General features: G+C 31.4%; 1 protein-coding gene across 1 annotated transcript; it reads right to left on the reverse strand.

Moving 5' to 3' along the window:
• Positions 1–29: 29 nt before the first annotated feature.
• Positions 30–17,106, reverse strand: LOC103313901 (uncharacterized). Its single transcript, XM_064359606.1, has 5 exons — positions 16,682–17,106; positions 15,808–15,856; positions 15,286–15,657; positions 2,667–3,252; positions 30–376 (listed from the first exon to the last, which is right to left on the reverse strand). Exons 1-5 carry the CDS (start codon positions 16,716–16,718, stop codon positions 113–115), a joined length of 1,308 nt encoding a protein of 435 aa, XP_064215676.1. The 5' UTR covers positions 16,719–17,106; the 3' UTR covers positions 30–112.
• Between the last annotated feature and the right edge of the window lie 391 nt (positions 17,107–17,497).

Consider the following 17,497-nt stretch of genomic DNA (forward strand, 5'->3'; position numbering starts at 1 on the left):
GTCGCTGAAAAACCGCCAATGGCGGGAGATTTGAACGTGGAGCGTTTTATTCGTTTTTTATCAAAACTATACACGAATTAGATACAAAGTAAAGTTTGATGTGTTGTGTGAGTCACTTGGTGCTCGACCAGTCCGAGAAGCTGGCACGTGACACGGGGGAGAATTCGCTAGGGTTGAAGACGTCGCGACGCTTGGTTATCACGCGTTTGAGGATGTCAGCGACGCCGGTGTTTAGTAAGGCGTTTATGCAGCTACTGCTGGACGATTGAGGGGTGTTTTTCTGCAGTTGCTGCTTCTGTTTCTGGATTTCCTGAGGGTCCATGGCGTATGAGAATGAGCGCTCTCTTTGGACGATTACCTCGTCTTTGACGGAATTCTGGAAGAAAAAGACACAATGCATCTTTTTTTAAATGTATTTGCTTTATTATGCAATGCAGATAATAAAAAATAACCATTTCGTCTTATTATAAATTCGCAATTCAGTCTTATAATGATATTATGCAACCAAATATACACCTAAGCGAAAGTAGGATAGCATAACGTCTGATAATATATTGTGTATAGCAGTGGAATCACTGTATCAGTTACCACTTACAACAGAATAAAATTACTTTTTTTCTGGAACATCTAGAAAAATCAACTTTTTGGGATTGCCCATTCGTCAAGTGACAAGAGGTAAGTACTGAAAAATCACGATACTTTTGTAATTTTCGAACATTTGGAGAATTTTCACTTCGTAAAGTTTCCACTAAAATAGGTGGAATTTTGGAAAACACTACATTAATTCATAAACAGTAACATTTATTTTTAAGCTAAAAAAAATCAAAAAGAAATCAATAATTTGAGTCGAATATGACAAAACTTTTCCTTTTTTATTCGAATATTTTTTAACTAAAAATACAGCTAGTATCCATTCCAATTCAATAGAAATAGCATTTGCTCTCTGGCTAAAAAATTACTAAACTGAAAAGTTAGATAGATTTTATGTTATTTTAGCTTATTTCGCTCGATTTAATATGTTTTTAAACAAGAAACTTAATTATTTTGGAAGAATTTTTTTATGCGTACATTCTAGCCAAAAATGCTAAATTTTATTAATAACAAACAAAATATGTATCAAAGTGAAGCGAAAATTGTGTTATTCTTGCCCTTTTTCAATGTTTAAGCACATATTTTGAAAAGCTTTGTTACAATTGGTTCAGAAAAGTGACCAAATTATGGTTGATTTTCTGTATTTTCTAAAATTTTCTCAAAAGGAAAATTGATCAGAAATTGTGCTATTTTAACATAGTCTCTGTTTTTTTTTGAGTGTTTTAGTTTGAATTCCGACCACAAACGCAATTACATCACAAAATCTCAGTGAAAATATATAGAAAAATTACTTAATAAATGAGCCAAAAAATGTAGCATTTTGTCTTGTCCTTGAGCAGTTGAGCATATTTTTCTTTTTTTTTAATTTTTGAATCCGAGGGATAAACCGCAGAGAAAATCAATGTAGAAAATTGAGGAAATCAGGGAAAATCTTGAGGAAATCACTATAAAAAGTTCTGAGTACGTCAGAGGAAGACATTGAAAATTATGATTAAATCAGAGTAAATCTTGAGCTGACTCAAAAATCACCACATTACAATAATGGCTAAATCAAAATTGATCATATTTTCTCCCAGTTTCATTCAATTTAGCTCGGGTTTAAGCAAAGTGTTGTCAAAAATAAGAAGCCAAAAACAATACAAAAATTGCTAAAAAAAATTGTAGAACCTCATGATTTTTTGCGAAATCTCGATGAAAAATTATCTAATCAAGTCGATTATTTATTACCTACAATAATTCTTCTCATGTGAATTAATTCGTTTTTAAGTCAAAACACAAATTTGTCGCAAAATTTCGTCAAAACAAGCTAAATAAATCACCAGATTTTTTTTTCTCTTAGCGCTCTGTTCAGTATATTTTTACTTCGCTTGAACAACTCTATTTATCAAAAAAAAATCGTTAACGTATTTCCTTATCATAAAAAAAATTCTGCAGAAAATAAATAAGTCATTTTACCTCTGTATTTAAAACCTATCTTATTTCGGAGCATATTTTAGGCGAGATTTTAAATAAAATCTAAACTTGCTTTTTATTGTTTTATAAGTACAATTTTTTATAAAATAAATGAGAACTGTTTGTGTTACAAAATGTAATACGAAATAAACTTAAAAAAATAAATTTTTTATTGAAACATGTTTTTAGTGTTAAACAGGGTTTTTTTCTTGTAAAATGTTAGAACAAACAGTATTTTTCTACGTTTCTCAGCCAGCAAACATTAATTATAGATAATCAAAAAGAATAAAAACAAAAAATAAAAATAAAACGAAAACGAAAAACAATGAGATTTTTGTAACGAGACTGGGAATTGTAATTTTTAATTGTTTCCTTTTATTTATGATAGAACCAAAAATTTTACTTTAACAAACAGATAAAAAAACTTATGTTTTTAAAAAATTAAAAAAATGTGTTAACATTACGCTCAATCTATTTTCATTTTTAAATTTGTTGCTGGATAATATGGATAACGTTTTTTTATTTTTTTACATATTTTTTATTATTGTGTTATTATTGTTATTAAACAAAGTAAAGAATCGCAATAAAAGAATAGATACATCAGATTGGTTTTTTGTACTTACGTGTTGCGAATACGGTGCCGAATAATACGAATCATTCTTCGAGTCATCAAACTCATGCTCGGACCTTTTGAGTGCATTTTGCAAAATCTCCGTAATCCTCTGTGCACATTTAATGGCCTCATTGATTTCATCCACCGTCAACATAACTTGCTCTAAACTCATTTTCTCGGTGAATTCGCGCTGTGTACTACAGGTGCTTTTCGCGTCTGAAAGTTCATCACCTGTCCTGTCTTCATTCGAAGTACTCAAGTATGGACTTGAGAGGTACCGACTCCTTGCACTGTTATAATTCAACCAAAAATTGTTCCACTCGCCCACTTTATTATCGACGTCGGAGACCTCGGCCGTGGTGGTGGTGGCACTTCCGAAGTACTCGCTGTTGACGCTTTCGATCCAGCTGAGGTAGCTTGAGCCGGGGCTCATGAGGGTTTTTTCCTCGCGGTTGGTTTCGGTGGTGCTGCGCACTGCATAGTCGGTGCAGTCGGAGGATGACGACTCCATGGAGCTGCACTCACGGCTGGGGTACAGCGAGGATGTGGAGAAGGAGCTCTTGGTTTTGTACTCGGAGATGGACTCCAAACTAAGTCTAAAGAACGGTTGTTATAAGATTAAATCTTTAATTCTTTCAAAAAGGACTAAAAGACTGAACAACAACTGAAAAGTTCTAGACACAATTATTCCACTTTTCGTCGAGATTTTTGTCGATTTTTGGTACCCGGAACATTTAGCAATAACTCCGGAACTACTAGAGATTACCCTATGAAGTTTATTATCGTTGGAAAGCTCTTTTTATTATCTATATTTTTCAAAAAAGAACATTATTCTCCGACTAATAGTTTTCGTATAAATTGCATATAAAAGAAAAAATATGTAAAATTTAAAAAAATTCATAACTAAAAAACTATTAGGAATTTTGCAATTTTCTTGACACCAATCGATTCCCCGGATCATTTTACATAAGCTAGAATTAAAATAGTTCTACTTTTTTAAATAGTTTTGCGGTAATTGAGAAAATAAAAAAAAATAAAAATTTGTTAACACCCCCCCTGTCTCCGAAAAATTCAAAATTTTGAGAAAAAAAAAATTGCCAAAACCCATCCTATTTGATAGGTTTCGATCTGCTCTTTACAATGGAACAAACTGTTTTGCTCTCGATCTTATAGTTTCGTCGCAATTGTTCCACTTTTCGTCGAGATTTTTGTCGATTTTCGGTACCCGGAACATTTATCATGCAATAACTCCGGAACTATTAGAGATTTCCCTATGAAGTTTAGTACCGTTGGAAAGCTCTTTTAATTATCTATATTTCTCAAAAAAGAACATAATTTTCCGACTAATAGTTTTCGTATAAATTGCATCTAAAAGCAAAAATATGTAAAATTTAAAAAAATTCATAACTAAAAAACTATTGGAAATTTTGCAATTTTTTTGACACCAATCGATTCCTCGGAACATTTTACACTAGCTAGAATTGAAATAATTCTACTTTTTTAAATAGTTTTGCGGTAATTGAAAAAATAAAAAAAATAAAAATTTGTTAATACAACCCCCCTGTCTCCGAAAAATTCAAAATTTTGAGAAAACAAAATTGCCAAAACCCATCCTATATGATAGATTTTGATCTGGTCTTTACGATGGAACAAATCGTTTTGCTCTCGGTCTTATAGTTTCGACGCAACTGTTCCACTTTTCTTCGAGATTTTTGTCGATTTTCGGTACCCGGAACATTTATCATGCAATAACTCCGGAATTATTAGAGATTACCCTATGAAGTTTATTATCGTTGGAAAGCCCTTTTAATCATCTATATTTTTCAAAAAAGAACATTATTCTCCGACTAATAGTTTTCGTATAAATTGCGTATAAAAGCAAAAATATGTACAATTTAAAAAAATTCATAACTAAAAAACTTTTAGGAATTTTGCAATTTTCTTGACACCAATCGATTCCCCGGATCATTTTACATAAGCTAGAATTGAAATAGTTTTACTTTTTTGAATAGTTTTGTGGTAATTGAGAAAATAAGAAAAATAAAAAATGTGTTAACACCCCCCCCTGTCTCCGAAAAATTCAAAATTTTGAGAAAAAAAAAATGCCAAAACCCATCCTATTTGATAGTTTTCGATCTGCTCTTTACAATGAAACAAACCGTTTTGCTCTCGGTCTTATAGTTTCGTCGCAACTGTTCCACTTTTCGTCGAGATTTTTGTCGATTTTCGGTACCCGGAACATTTATCATGCAATAACTCCGGAATTATTAGAGATTACCCTATGAAGTTTATAATCGTTGGAAAGCCCTTTTCATCATCTATATTTTTCAAAAAAGAGTATTATTCTCCGACTAATAGTTTTCGTATAAATTGCATATAAATGCAAAAATATGTAAAATTTAAAAAAATTTATAACTAAAAAACTATTAGGAATTTTGCAATTTTCTTGACACCAGTCGATTCCCCGGATCATTTTACATAAGCTAGAATTGAAATAGTTTTACTTTTTTGAATAGTTTTGTGGTAATTGAGAAAATAAAAAAAAATAAAAATTTGTTAACACCCCCCCCTGTCTCCGAAAAATTCAAAATTTTGAGAAAAAAAAATTGCCAAAACCCATCCTATTTGATAGGTTTTGATCTGCTCTTTACAATGGAACAAACTGTTTTGCTCTCGGTCTTATAGTTTCGTCGCAACTGTTCCACTTTTTGTCGAGATTTTTGTCGATTTTCGGTACCCGGAACATTTATCATGCAATAACTCCGGAACTACTAGAGATTACCCTATGAAGTTTATTATCGTTGGAAAGCTCTTTTTATTATCTATATTTTTCAAAAAAGAACATTATTCTCCGACTAATAGTTTTCGGATAAATTGCATATAAAAACAAAAATATGTAAAATTTAAAAAAAATTCTTAACTAACAAACTTTTCGGAATTTCGCAATTTTTTTGACACCAATCGATTTCCCGGATCATTTTACATAAGCTAGAATTAAAATAGTTTTACTTTTTTGAATAGTTTTGCGGTAATTGAGAAAATAAAAAAAATAAAATTTGTTAACACACCCCCCCTGTCTCCGAAAAATTCAAAATTTTGAGAAAAAAAAATTGCCAAAACCCATCCTCTTTGATAGGTTTCGATCTGCTCTTTAGAATGGAACAAACCGTTTTGCTCTCGGTCTTATAGTTTCGTCGCAATTGTTCCACTTTTCGTCGAGATTTTTGTCGATTTCCGGTACCCGGAGCATTTATCATGCAATAACTCCGGAACTATTAGAGATTACCCTATGAAGGTTATTATCGATGGAAAGCTCTTTTAATTATCTATATTTTTCAAAAAAGAACATTATTCTTCGACTAATAGTTTTCGTATAAATTGCATATAAAAGCAAAAATTTGTAAAATTTAAAAAAATTCATAACTAAAAAACTATTAGGAATTTTGCAATTTTCTTGACACCAATCGATTCCCCGGATCATTTTACATAGGCTAGAATTGAATTAGTTCTACTTTTTTGAATAGTTTTGTGGTAATTGAGAAAATAAAAAAAAATAAAAATTTGTTAACACCCCCCCTGTCTCCGAAAAATTCAAAATTTTGAGAAAATAAAATTGCCAAAACCAATTCTGTTTGATAGATTTTGATCTGCTCTTTACAATGGGACAAACCGTTTTGCTCTCGGTCTTATAGTTTCGTCGCAACTGTTTCACTTTTCGTCGAGATTTTTGTCAATTTTCGGTACCCGGAACATTTATCATGCAATAACTCCGGAATTATTAGAGATTACCCTATGAAGTTTATTATCGTTGGAAAGCCCTTTTAATCATCTATATTTTTCAAAAAAGAGCATTATTCTCCGACTAATAGTTTTCGTATAAATTGCATATAAAAGCAAAAATTTGTAAAATATAAAAAAAAATTCATAACTAAAAAACTATTCGGAATTTTGCAATTTTCTTGACACCAATCGATTCCCCGGATCATTTTACTTAAGCTAGAATTGAAATAGTTCTACTTGTTTAAATAGTTTTGCGGTAATTGAGAAAATAAAAAAAAATAAAAATTTGTTAACACCCCCTCCCTGTCTCCGAAAAATTCAAAATTTTGAGAAAATAAAATTGCCAAAACCCATTCTATTTGATAGATTTTGATCTGCTCTTTACAATGGAACAAACCGTTTTGCTCTCGGTCTTATAGTTTCGTCGCAACTGTTCCACTTTTCGTCGAGATTTTTGTCGATTTTCGGTACCCGGATCATTTATCAAGCAATAACTCCGGAACTATTAGAGATAACCCTATGATGTGTACTATGTCTTTGGAAAGCTCTTTTAATTATCTATATTTTTCAAAAAAGAACATTATTCTCCGACTAATAGATTTCGGATAAATTGCATATAAAAGAAAAAATATGTAAAATTAAAAAAAAATTCTTAACTAACAAACTATTCGGAATTTCGCAATTTTTTTGACACCAATCGATTTCGCGGATCATTTTACATAAGCTAGAATTAAAATAGTTTTACTTTTTTGAATAGTTTTGCGGTAATTGAAAAAATAAAAAAAATAAAATTTGTTAACACACCCCCCCTGTCTCCGAAAAATTCAAAATTTTGAGAAAAAAAATTGCCAAAACCCATCCTCTTTGATAGGTTTCGATCTGCTCTTTAGAATGGAACAAACCGTTTTGCTCTCGGTCTTATAGTTTCGTCGCAATTGTTCCACTTTTCGTCGAGATTTTTGTCGATTTCCGGTACCCGGAGCATTTATCATGCAATAACTCCGGAACTATTAGAGATTACCCTATGATGGTTATTATCGATGGAAAGCTCTTTTAATTATCTATATTTTTCAAAAAAGAACATTATTCTTTGACTAATAGTTTTCGGATAAATTGCATATAAAAGCAAAAATTTGTAAAATTTAAAAAAATTCATAACTAAAAAACTATTAGGAATTTTGCAATTTTCTTGACACCAATCGATTCCCCGGATCATTTTACATAAGCTAGAATTGAAATAGTTCTAGTTTTTTAAATAGTTTTGCGGTAATTGAGAAAATAAAAAAAATAAAAATTTGTTAACACCCCCCCCCCCCCCGTCTCCAAAAAATTCAAAATTTTAAGAAAAAAAATTGCCAAAACCCATCCTAGTTGATAGATTTCGATCTGCTCTTTACAATGGAACAAACTGTTTTGCTCTCAGTCTTATAGTTTCGTCGCAATTGTTCCACTTTTCGTCGAGATTTTTGTCGATTTTCGGTACCCGGAACATTTATCATGCAATAACTCCGGAACTATTAGAGATTACCCTATGAAGTTTATTATCGTTGGAAAGCTCTTTTAATTATCTATATTTTTCAAAAAAGAACATTACTCTCCGACTAATAGTTTTCGTATAAATTGCATATAAAAGCAAAAATATGTAAAATAAAAAAAATTCATAACTAAAAAACTATTAGGAATTTTGCAATTTTCTTTACACCAATCGATTCCCCGGATCATTTTACATAAGCTGGAATTAAAATAGTTTTACTTTTTTGAATAGTTTTGCGGTAATTGAGAAAATAAAAAAAAATAAAAATTTGTTAACACCCCCCCCTGTCTCCGAAAAATTCAAAATTTTGAGAAAAAAAAATTGCCAAAACCCATCCTATTTGATAGGTTTCGATCTGGTCTTTACAGTGGAACAAACCGTTTTGCTCTCGGTCTTATAGTTTCGTCGCAATTGTTCCACTTTTCGTCGAGATTTTTGTCGATTTTCGGTACCCGGAACATTTATCATGCAATAACTCCGGAACTATTAGAGATTACCCTATGAAGTTTATTATCGTTGGAAAGCTCTTTTAATTATCTATATTTTTCAAAAAAGAACATTACTCTCCGACTAATAGTTTTCGTATAAATTGCATATAAAAGCAAAAATATGTAAAATAAAAAAAATTCATAACTAAAAAACTATTAGGAATTTTGCAATTTTCTTTACACCAATCGATTCCCCGGATCATTTTACATAAGCTGGAATTAAAATAGTTTTACTTTTTTGAATAGTTTTGCGGTAATTGAGAAAATAAAAAAAAATAAAAATTTGTTAACACCCCCCCCTGTCTCCGAAAAATTCAAAATTTTGAGAAAAAAAAATTGCCAAAACCCATCCTATTTGATAGGTTTCGATCTGGTCTTTACAGTGGAACAAACCGTTTTGCTCTCGGTCTTATAGTTTCGTCGCAATTGTTCCACTTTTCGTCGAGATTTTTGTCGATTTTCGGTACCCGGAACATTTATCATGCAATAACTCCGGAACTATTAGAGATTACCCTATGAAGTTTATTATCGTTGGAAAGCTCTTTTAATTATCTATATTTTTCAAAAAAGAACATTACTCTCCGACTAATAGTTTTCGTATAAATTGCATATAAAAGCAAAAATATGTAAAATAAAAAAAATTCATAACTAAAAAACTATTAGGAATTTTGCAATTTTCTTTACACCAATCGATTCCCCGGATCATTTTACATAAGCTGGAATTAAAATAGTTTTACTTTTTTGAATAGTTTTGCGGTAATTGAGAAAATAAAAAAAATAAAAATTTGTTAACACCCCCCCTGTCTCCGAAAAATTCAAAATTTTGAGAAAAAAAAAATTGCCAAAACCCATCCTATTTGATAGGTTTCGATCTGCTCTTTACAATGGAACAAACTGTTTTGCTCTCGATCTTATAGTTTCGTCGCAATTGTTCCACTTTTCGTCGAGATTTTTGTCGATTTTCGGTACCCGGAACATTTATCATGCAATAACTCCGGAACTATTAGAGATTTCCCTATGAAGTTTAGTACCGTTGGAAAGCTCTTTTAATTATCTATATTTCTCAAAAAAGAACATAATTTTCCGACTAATAGTTTTCGTATAAATTGCATCTAAAAGCAAAAATATGTAAAATTTAAAAAAATTCATAACTAAAAAACTATTGGAAATTTTGCAATTTTTTTGACACCAATCGATTCCTCGGAACATTTTACATTAGCTAGAATTGAAATAATTCTACTTTTTTAAATAGTTTTGCGGTAATTGAAAAAATAAAAAAAATAAAAATTTGTTAATACAACCCCCCTGTCTCCGAAAAATTCAAAATTTTGAGAAAACAAAATTGCCAAAACCCATCCTATATGATAGATTTTGATCTGGTCTTTACGATGGAACAAATCGTTTTGCTCTCGGTCTTATAGTTTCGACGCAACTGTTCCACTTTTCTTCGAGATTTTTGTCGATTTTCGGTACCCGGAACATTTATCATGCAATAACTCCGGAATTATTAGAGATTACCCTATGAAGTTTATTATCGTTGGAAAGCCCTTTTAATCATCTATATTTTTCAAAAAAGAACATTATTCTCCGACTAATAGTTTTCGTATAAATTGCGTATAAAAGCAAAAATATGTACAATTTAAAAAAATTCATAACTAAAAAACTTTTAGGAATTTTGCAATTTTCTTGACACCAATCGATTCCCCGGATCATTTTACATAAGCTAGAATTGAAATAGTTTTACTTTTTTGAATAGTTTTGTGGTAATTGAGAAAATAAGAAAAATAAAAAATGTGTTAACACCCCCCCCTGTCTCCGAAAAATTCAAAATTTTGAGAAAAAAAAAATGCCAAAACCCATCCTATTTGATAGTTTTCGATCTGCTCTTTACAATGAAACAAACCGTTTTGCTCTCGGTCTTATAGTTTCGTCGCAACTGTTCCACTTTTCGTCGAGATTTTTGTCGATTTTCGGTACCCGGAACATTTATCATGCAATAACTCCGGAATTATTAGAGATTACCCTATGAAGTTTATAATCGTTGGAAAGCCCTTTTCATCATCTATATTTTTCAAAAAAGAGTATTATTCTCCGACTAATAGTTTTCGTATAAATTGCATATAAATGCAAAAATATGTAAAATTTAAAAAAATTTATAACTAAAAAACTATTAGGAATTTTGCAATTTTCTTGACACCAGTCGATTCCCCGGATCATTTTACATAAGCTAGAATTGAAATAGTTTTACTTTTTTGAATAGTTTTGTGGTAATTGAGAAAATAAAAAAAAATAAAAATTTGTTAACACCCCCCCCTGTCTCCGAAAAATTCAAAATTTTGAGAAAAAAAAATTGCCAAAACCCATCCTATTTGATAGGTTTTGATCTGCTCTTTACAATGGAACAAACTGTTTTGCTCTCGGTCTTATAGTTTCGTCGCAACTGTTCCACTTTTTGTCGAGATTTTTGTCGATTTTCGGTACCCGGAACATTTATCATGCAATAACTCCGGAACTACTAGAGATTACCCTATGAAGTTTATTATCGTTGGAAAGCTCTTTTTATTATCTATATTTTTCAAAAAAGAACATTATTCTCCGACTAATAGTTTTCGGATAAATTGCATATAAAAACAAAAATATGTAAAATTTAAAAAAAATTCTTAACTAACAAACTATTCGGAATTTCGCAATTTTTTTGACACCAATCGATTTCCCGGATCATTTTACATAAGCTAGAATTAAAATAGTTTTACTTTTTTGAATAGTTTTGCGGTAATTGAGAAAATAAAAAAAATAAAATTTGTTAACACACCCCCCCTGTCTCCGAAAAATTCAAAATTTTGAGAAAAAAAAATTGCCAAAACCCATCCTCTTTGATAGGTTTCGATCTGCTCTTTAGAATGGAACAAACCGTTTTGCTCTCGGTCTTATAGTTTCGTCGCAATTGTTCCACTTTTCGTCGAGATTTTTGTCGATTTCCGGTACCCGGAGCATTTATCATGCAATAACTCCGGAACTATTAGAGATTACCCTATGAAGGTTATTATCGATGGAAAGCTCTTTTAATTATCTATATTTTTCAAAAAAGAACATTATTCTTCGACTAATAGTTTTCGTATAAATTGCATATAAAAGCAAAAATTTGTAAAATTTAAAAAAATTCATAACTAAAAAACTATTAGGAATTTTGCAATTTTCTTGACACCAATCGATTCCCCGGATCATTTTACATAGGCTAGAATTGAATTAGTTCTACTTTTTTGAATAGTTTTGTGGTAATTGAGAAAATAAAAAAAAATAAAAATTTGTTAACACCCCCCCTGTCTCCGAAAAATTCAAAATTTTGAGAAAATAAAATTGCCAAAACCAATTCTGTTTGATAGATTTTGATCTGCTCTTTACAATGGGACAAACCGTTTTGCTCTCGGTCTTATAGTTTCGTCGCAACTGTTTCACTTTTCGTCGAGATTTTTGTCAATTTTCGGTACCCGGAACATTTATCATGCAATAACTCCGGAATTATTAGAGATTACCCTATGAAGTTTATTATCGTTGGAAAGCCCTTTTAATCATCTATATTTTTCAAAAAAGAGCATTATTCTCCGACTAATAGTTTTCGTATAAATTGCATATAAAAGCAAAAATTTGTAAAATATAAAAAAAAATTCATAACTAAAAAACTATTCGGAATTTTGCAATTTTCTTGACACCAATCGATTCCCCGGATCATTTTACTTAAGCTAGAATTGAAATAGTTCTACTTGTTTAAATAGTTTTGCGGTAATTGAGAAAATAAAAAAAAATAAAAATTTGTTAACACCCCCTCCCTGTCTCCGAAAAATTCAAAATTTTGAGAAAATAAAATTGCCAAAACCCATTCTATTTGATAGATTTTGATCTGCTCTTTACAATGGAACAAACCGTTTTGCTCTCGGTCTTATAGTTTCGTCGCAACTGTTCCACTTTTCGTCGAGATTTTTGTCGATTTTCGGTACCCGGATCATTTATCAAGCAATAACTCCGGAACTATTAGAGATAACCCTATGATGTGTACTATGTCTTTGGAAAGCTCTTTTAATTATCTATATTTTTCAAAAAAGAACATTATTCTCCGACTAATAGATTTCGGATAAATTGCATATAAAAGAAAAAATATGTAAAATTAAAAAAAAATTCTTAACTAACAAACTATTCGGAATTTCGCAATTTTTTTGACACCAATCGATTTCGCGGATCATTTTACATAAGCTAGAATTAAAATAGTTTTACTTTTTTGAATAGTTTTGCGGTAATTGAAAAAATAAAAAAAATAAAATTTGTTAACACACCCCCCCTGTCTCCGAAAAATTCAAAATTTTGAGAAAAAAAATTGCCAAAACCCATCCTCTTTGATAGGTTTCGATCTGCTCTTTAGAATGGAACAAACCGTTTTGCTCTCGGTCTTATAGTTTCGTCGCAATTGTTCCACTTTTCGTCGAGATTTTTGTCGATTTCCGGTACCCGGAGCATTTATCATGCAATAACTCCGGAACTATTAGAGATTACCCTATGATGGTTATTATCGATGGAAAGCTCTTTTAATTATCTATATTTTTCAAAAAAGAACATTATTCTTTGACTAATAGTTTTCGGATAAATTGCATATAAAAGCAAAAATTTGTAAAATTTAAAAAAATTCATAACTAAAAAACTATTAGGAATTTTGCAATTTTCTTGACACCAATCGATTCCCCGGATCATTTTACATAAGCTAGAATTGAAATAGTTCTAGTTTTTTAAATAGTTTTGCGGTAATTGAGAAAATAAAAAAAATAAAAATTTGTTAACACCCCCCCCCCGTCTCCAAAAAATTCAAAATTTTAAGAAAAAAAATTGCCAAAACCCATCCTAGTTGATAGATTTCGATCTGCTCTTTACAATGGAACAAACTGTTTTGCTCTCAGTCTTATAGTTTCGTCGCAATTGTTCCACTTTTCGTCGAGATTTTTGTCGATTTTCGGTACCCGGAACATTTATCATGCAATAACTCCGGAACTATTAGAGATTACCCTATGAAGTTTATTATCGTTGGAAAGCTCTTTTAATTATCTATATTTTTCAAAAAAGAACATTACTCTCCGACTAATAGTTTTCGTATAAATTGCATATAAAAGCAAAAATATGTAAAATAAAAAAAATTCATAACTAAAAAACTATTAGGAATTTTGCAATTTTCTTTACACCAATCGATTCCCCGGATCATTTTACATAAGCTGGAATTAAAATAGTTTTACTTTTTTGAATAGTTTTGCGGTAATTGAGAAAATAAAAAAAAATAAAAATTTGTTAACACCCCCCCCTGTCTCCGAAAAATTCAAAATTTTGAGAAAAAAAAATTGCCAAAACCCATCCTATTTGATAGGTTTCGATCTGGTCTTTACAGTGGAACAAACCGTTTTGCTCTCGGTCTTATAGTTTCGTCGCAATTGTTCCACTTTTCGTCGAGATTTTTGTCGATTTTCGGTACCCGGAACATTTATCATGCAATAACTCCGGAACTATTAGAGATTACCCTATGAAGTTTATTATCGTTGGAAAGCTCTTTTGATTATCTATATTTTTCAAAAAAGAACATTACTCTCCGACTAATAGTTTTCGTATAAATTGCATATAAAAGCAAAAATATGTAAAATAAAAAAAATTCATAACTAAAAAACTATTAGGAATTTTGCAATTTTCTTTACACCAATCGATTCCCCGGATCATTTTACATAAGCTGGAATTAAAATAGTTTTACTTTTTTGAATAGTTTTGCGGTAATTGAGAAAATAAAAAAAAATAAAAATTTGTTAACACCCCCCCCTGTCTCCGAAAAATTCAAAATTTTGAGAAAAAAAAATTGCCAAAACCCATCCTATTTGATAGGTTTCGATCTGCTCTTTACAATGGAACAAACTGTTTTGCTCTCGGTCTTATAGTTGCGTCGCAATTGTTCCACTTTTTGTCGAGATTTTTGTCGATTTTCGGTTCCCGGAACATTTATCATGCAATAACTCCGGAACTACTAGAGATTACCCTATGAAGTTTATTATCGTTGGAAAGCTCTTTTAATTATCTATATTTTTTAAAAAAGAACATTATTCTCCGACTAATAGTTTTCGTATAAATTGCATATAAAAGCAAAAATTTGTAAAATTTAAAAAAATTCATAACTAAAAAACTATTCGGAATTTTACAATTTTCTTGACACCAATCGATTCCCCGGATCATTTTACATAAGCTAGAATTGAAATAGTTCTACTTTTTTGAATAGTTTTCTCGTAATTGAAAAAAATTTAAAAAAAATAAAAATCTGTTGACACCCTCCCGTGTCCCCAAAAAATGCAAAATATTGAGAAAAAAATGTTTCGCCCAACTCTCTTAGTTTCGCCGTAATCGTCGTTTAAAAATTAAATATAGAAATACTGTTTAAAAAAAAAGTTTCATTAGAGAAAAATAAAATCAAAATAAACAATACAAATTAATTCCCCAGCTTATTTTACAAACGCTCAGTTGAAGATATCTCTATTTTCTTAAATGATCGATAACTGTAACTAATAAAAAAATCTAACAATTTATTAGTATTCAGGACGAAATTTTTCACCTAAAAAAACCTACAAAAAATGTCTTTGGCAACGTGTTTTCCTTTAGAAGTTATGATCAAAGCAAGCCAAAATGTCAATACAAATAAATAGAAAAAAAATAGAGAAAAGTACTCGTAAATATATAAGAATTTAAATCGGATTGTTTGGCATTTCAAACTAATTAAACAATCTTTTAACTTCAATACTTTGGTTTTTGGCACAGACCTGTAGGTGCTATCCAGCGACTTGCGATACCTCCCTTCCGCACTCGTCGGCGGATGCAGCTCGGGGCTCGCCCTCGGCGACTTCGTATGCACCACCTCGACATCCTCTCCATTGAGACTCCCTTCCTTGTCAACCTTCTTCGTAGCGCGTCTCACAGTCCCAGTGCGGCTAAAAACCGGCACTGCAGACCCGAAAAGTGTCAAGTCGGTGAAGTCATTATTGTCCCTCATCATCAAAGCCTGATTCGGTGAACTGTTGGACGATTCCGAGTGCGAATTGGAGCCTTCGCGCGACATAATCCACACATTGATTTTGCGTTTGTTTTTTTTGGGAAGGTTTTGGTAGTTTATCGCAGCCGGTGGTTGAGTGGTACTAAGGGGAAGATTTAGCAGCAGGTGTGTGGTCACGCTTCGGGAAATACGAGTAGCCATGCCAACGATTAACCGACGCAAATCTTTACGAATCGGTGGATATCCATCGCTGTTAAATCAATAGGAGGGTTAATGTGGCACATGTTTTTACCTGCGAAGGGCGACGAAAATAGGACGGTCTTGGGAGAGGTGCAAAAGGGCTGAAAAGAAACTAGTTTTTGGTTTGAAATTATACGTGTCTCGAGCTTAATATAAGCCGCTGAATTCACTGGAACAAACCGTTTTGCTCTACGACTTTTTGTTTTTAAATTATGAATTTTCAATTAATAATTTGGCGCATCCACCATTTTTCAAATTAGAAGAATTTTTAAATAAGTTCTCGAGTGAACTGATGTTGTAAAAAAGTTTGAATGCTGGATAAGAGGAGCCACAAAATTCACTGGAATAAACTTTTTTGCTTTACGACTTCTTTGAGTTATGATTTTTTAGTAACAAACTAAACTGCCTCTGCGAAATGTAAGAATAGCTGGTTTGAATTTTTCTTCAATTTTGGCAAAACAATTCATCAAAATGGAAATATGTACAATTACCACTTGTAAAATGACCTGGGGAAACGATTGGTGGGGAGATAATTTCAAAATTTCTAGTAGTTTTTAATTTATCCGCAATTTTAAATTTTACGGTGGTATTTTACTGTTTTATCCCCACTATTATTATTTAATTATACAGGTTGTCTCAGCTAAGATTTTCGAGCTTAATATCTCAGTTATTTGTCAACGGATTGTTACGAAATTTAGAATGCACATATTTTAGGTGGTCTTTCAGTTAGGGGCAAGTTAAAAAATGAAATTTTAAAACACATTTCTTTTATTTAAAATTAAGCCAAATGACCGTTGGATCATTACACCCCGAAAAATAAATGGCCACACAAAATATTAACCAAATCGCTCGGCTGATCCAAGAAAAAAATTAAATTCTGTTGGTAAAAACTTAATCCAAATTTTGATAGTAATTTGGGCAGTCACCTTTTGAAACAATTGATGAAGCATTTCTATGCGGCATTTTGTGTACCACTGAAAAAAACTGTCAAAAGTGTGCGCGCTGTCAGAAAAGTGAAATTGTTTTAATTTGGTGAAATTACTTTAAAAACCAACAACAGTGGCTGAAATTTCTGTGTTGTTGAAAAAGGAATCAATATTCGCCTATGAAAAGTGTTGGACTTTTTGTGAAATGTTATTTATGAAAGTTAAAGTTCAAAGAATCGTCAATAATTTGAAGACACAGAACGCGTACCTGAACTAAATCGAGTGAGGACAAAACACGTCACTGGAAACGAAGCAATAGTTGGGGCTGTAATTCAAGCTTTTGAAGAGAATCCAATCAGCAGTGTACGAAACATTTCCAAAGGCCTGAATGTTCAAGTGTCTAGAATTTTTCAGTTGTTGTTCAGTCTTTTAGTCTATTTTGAAAGAATGAAAGCATTCAGTACCAAAAGTAAGTCAAAAATATTGTTTTTTAACTTTGTATGGGTGAGAGATAATTGTGAAATATCCCTTGCGTGACAGTTACGTTTCTGCGAGTAGGATTGACCAAAATTCAATGGTAGTGCTCATTTGTCTCATAGAGACCTACGATTTTGCATCTGTACCCACGTTTAACAGTTTGTTTCTCATTTTTCTCGCGAAACACGAACGAGTTTTTTCTGCCAGCATTTTTCACTGACGATAAATTTTTTAATATAAGTCTTAAAAGGCTTAACATTTTAAAAAGGCATGTAAAAATTACGTTTTTAAGACTTGCGTTTTTGCATTAATTGGATTTTAATCTTGATCTTCTAAAAT

The sequence above is a fragment of the Tribolium castaneum genome, chromosome 1 (genome assembly GCF_031307605.1).
Source record: "Tribolium castaneum strain GA2 chromosome 1, icTriCast1.1, whole genome shotgun sequence".
NCBI classification, from domain to species: Eukaryota; Metazoa; Arthropoda; class Insecta; order Coleoptera; family Tenebrionidae; genus Tribolium; species Tribolium castaneum.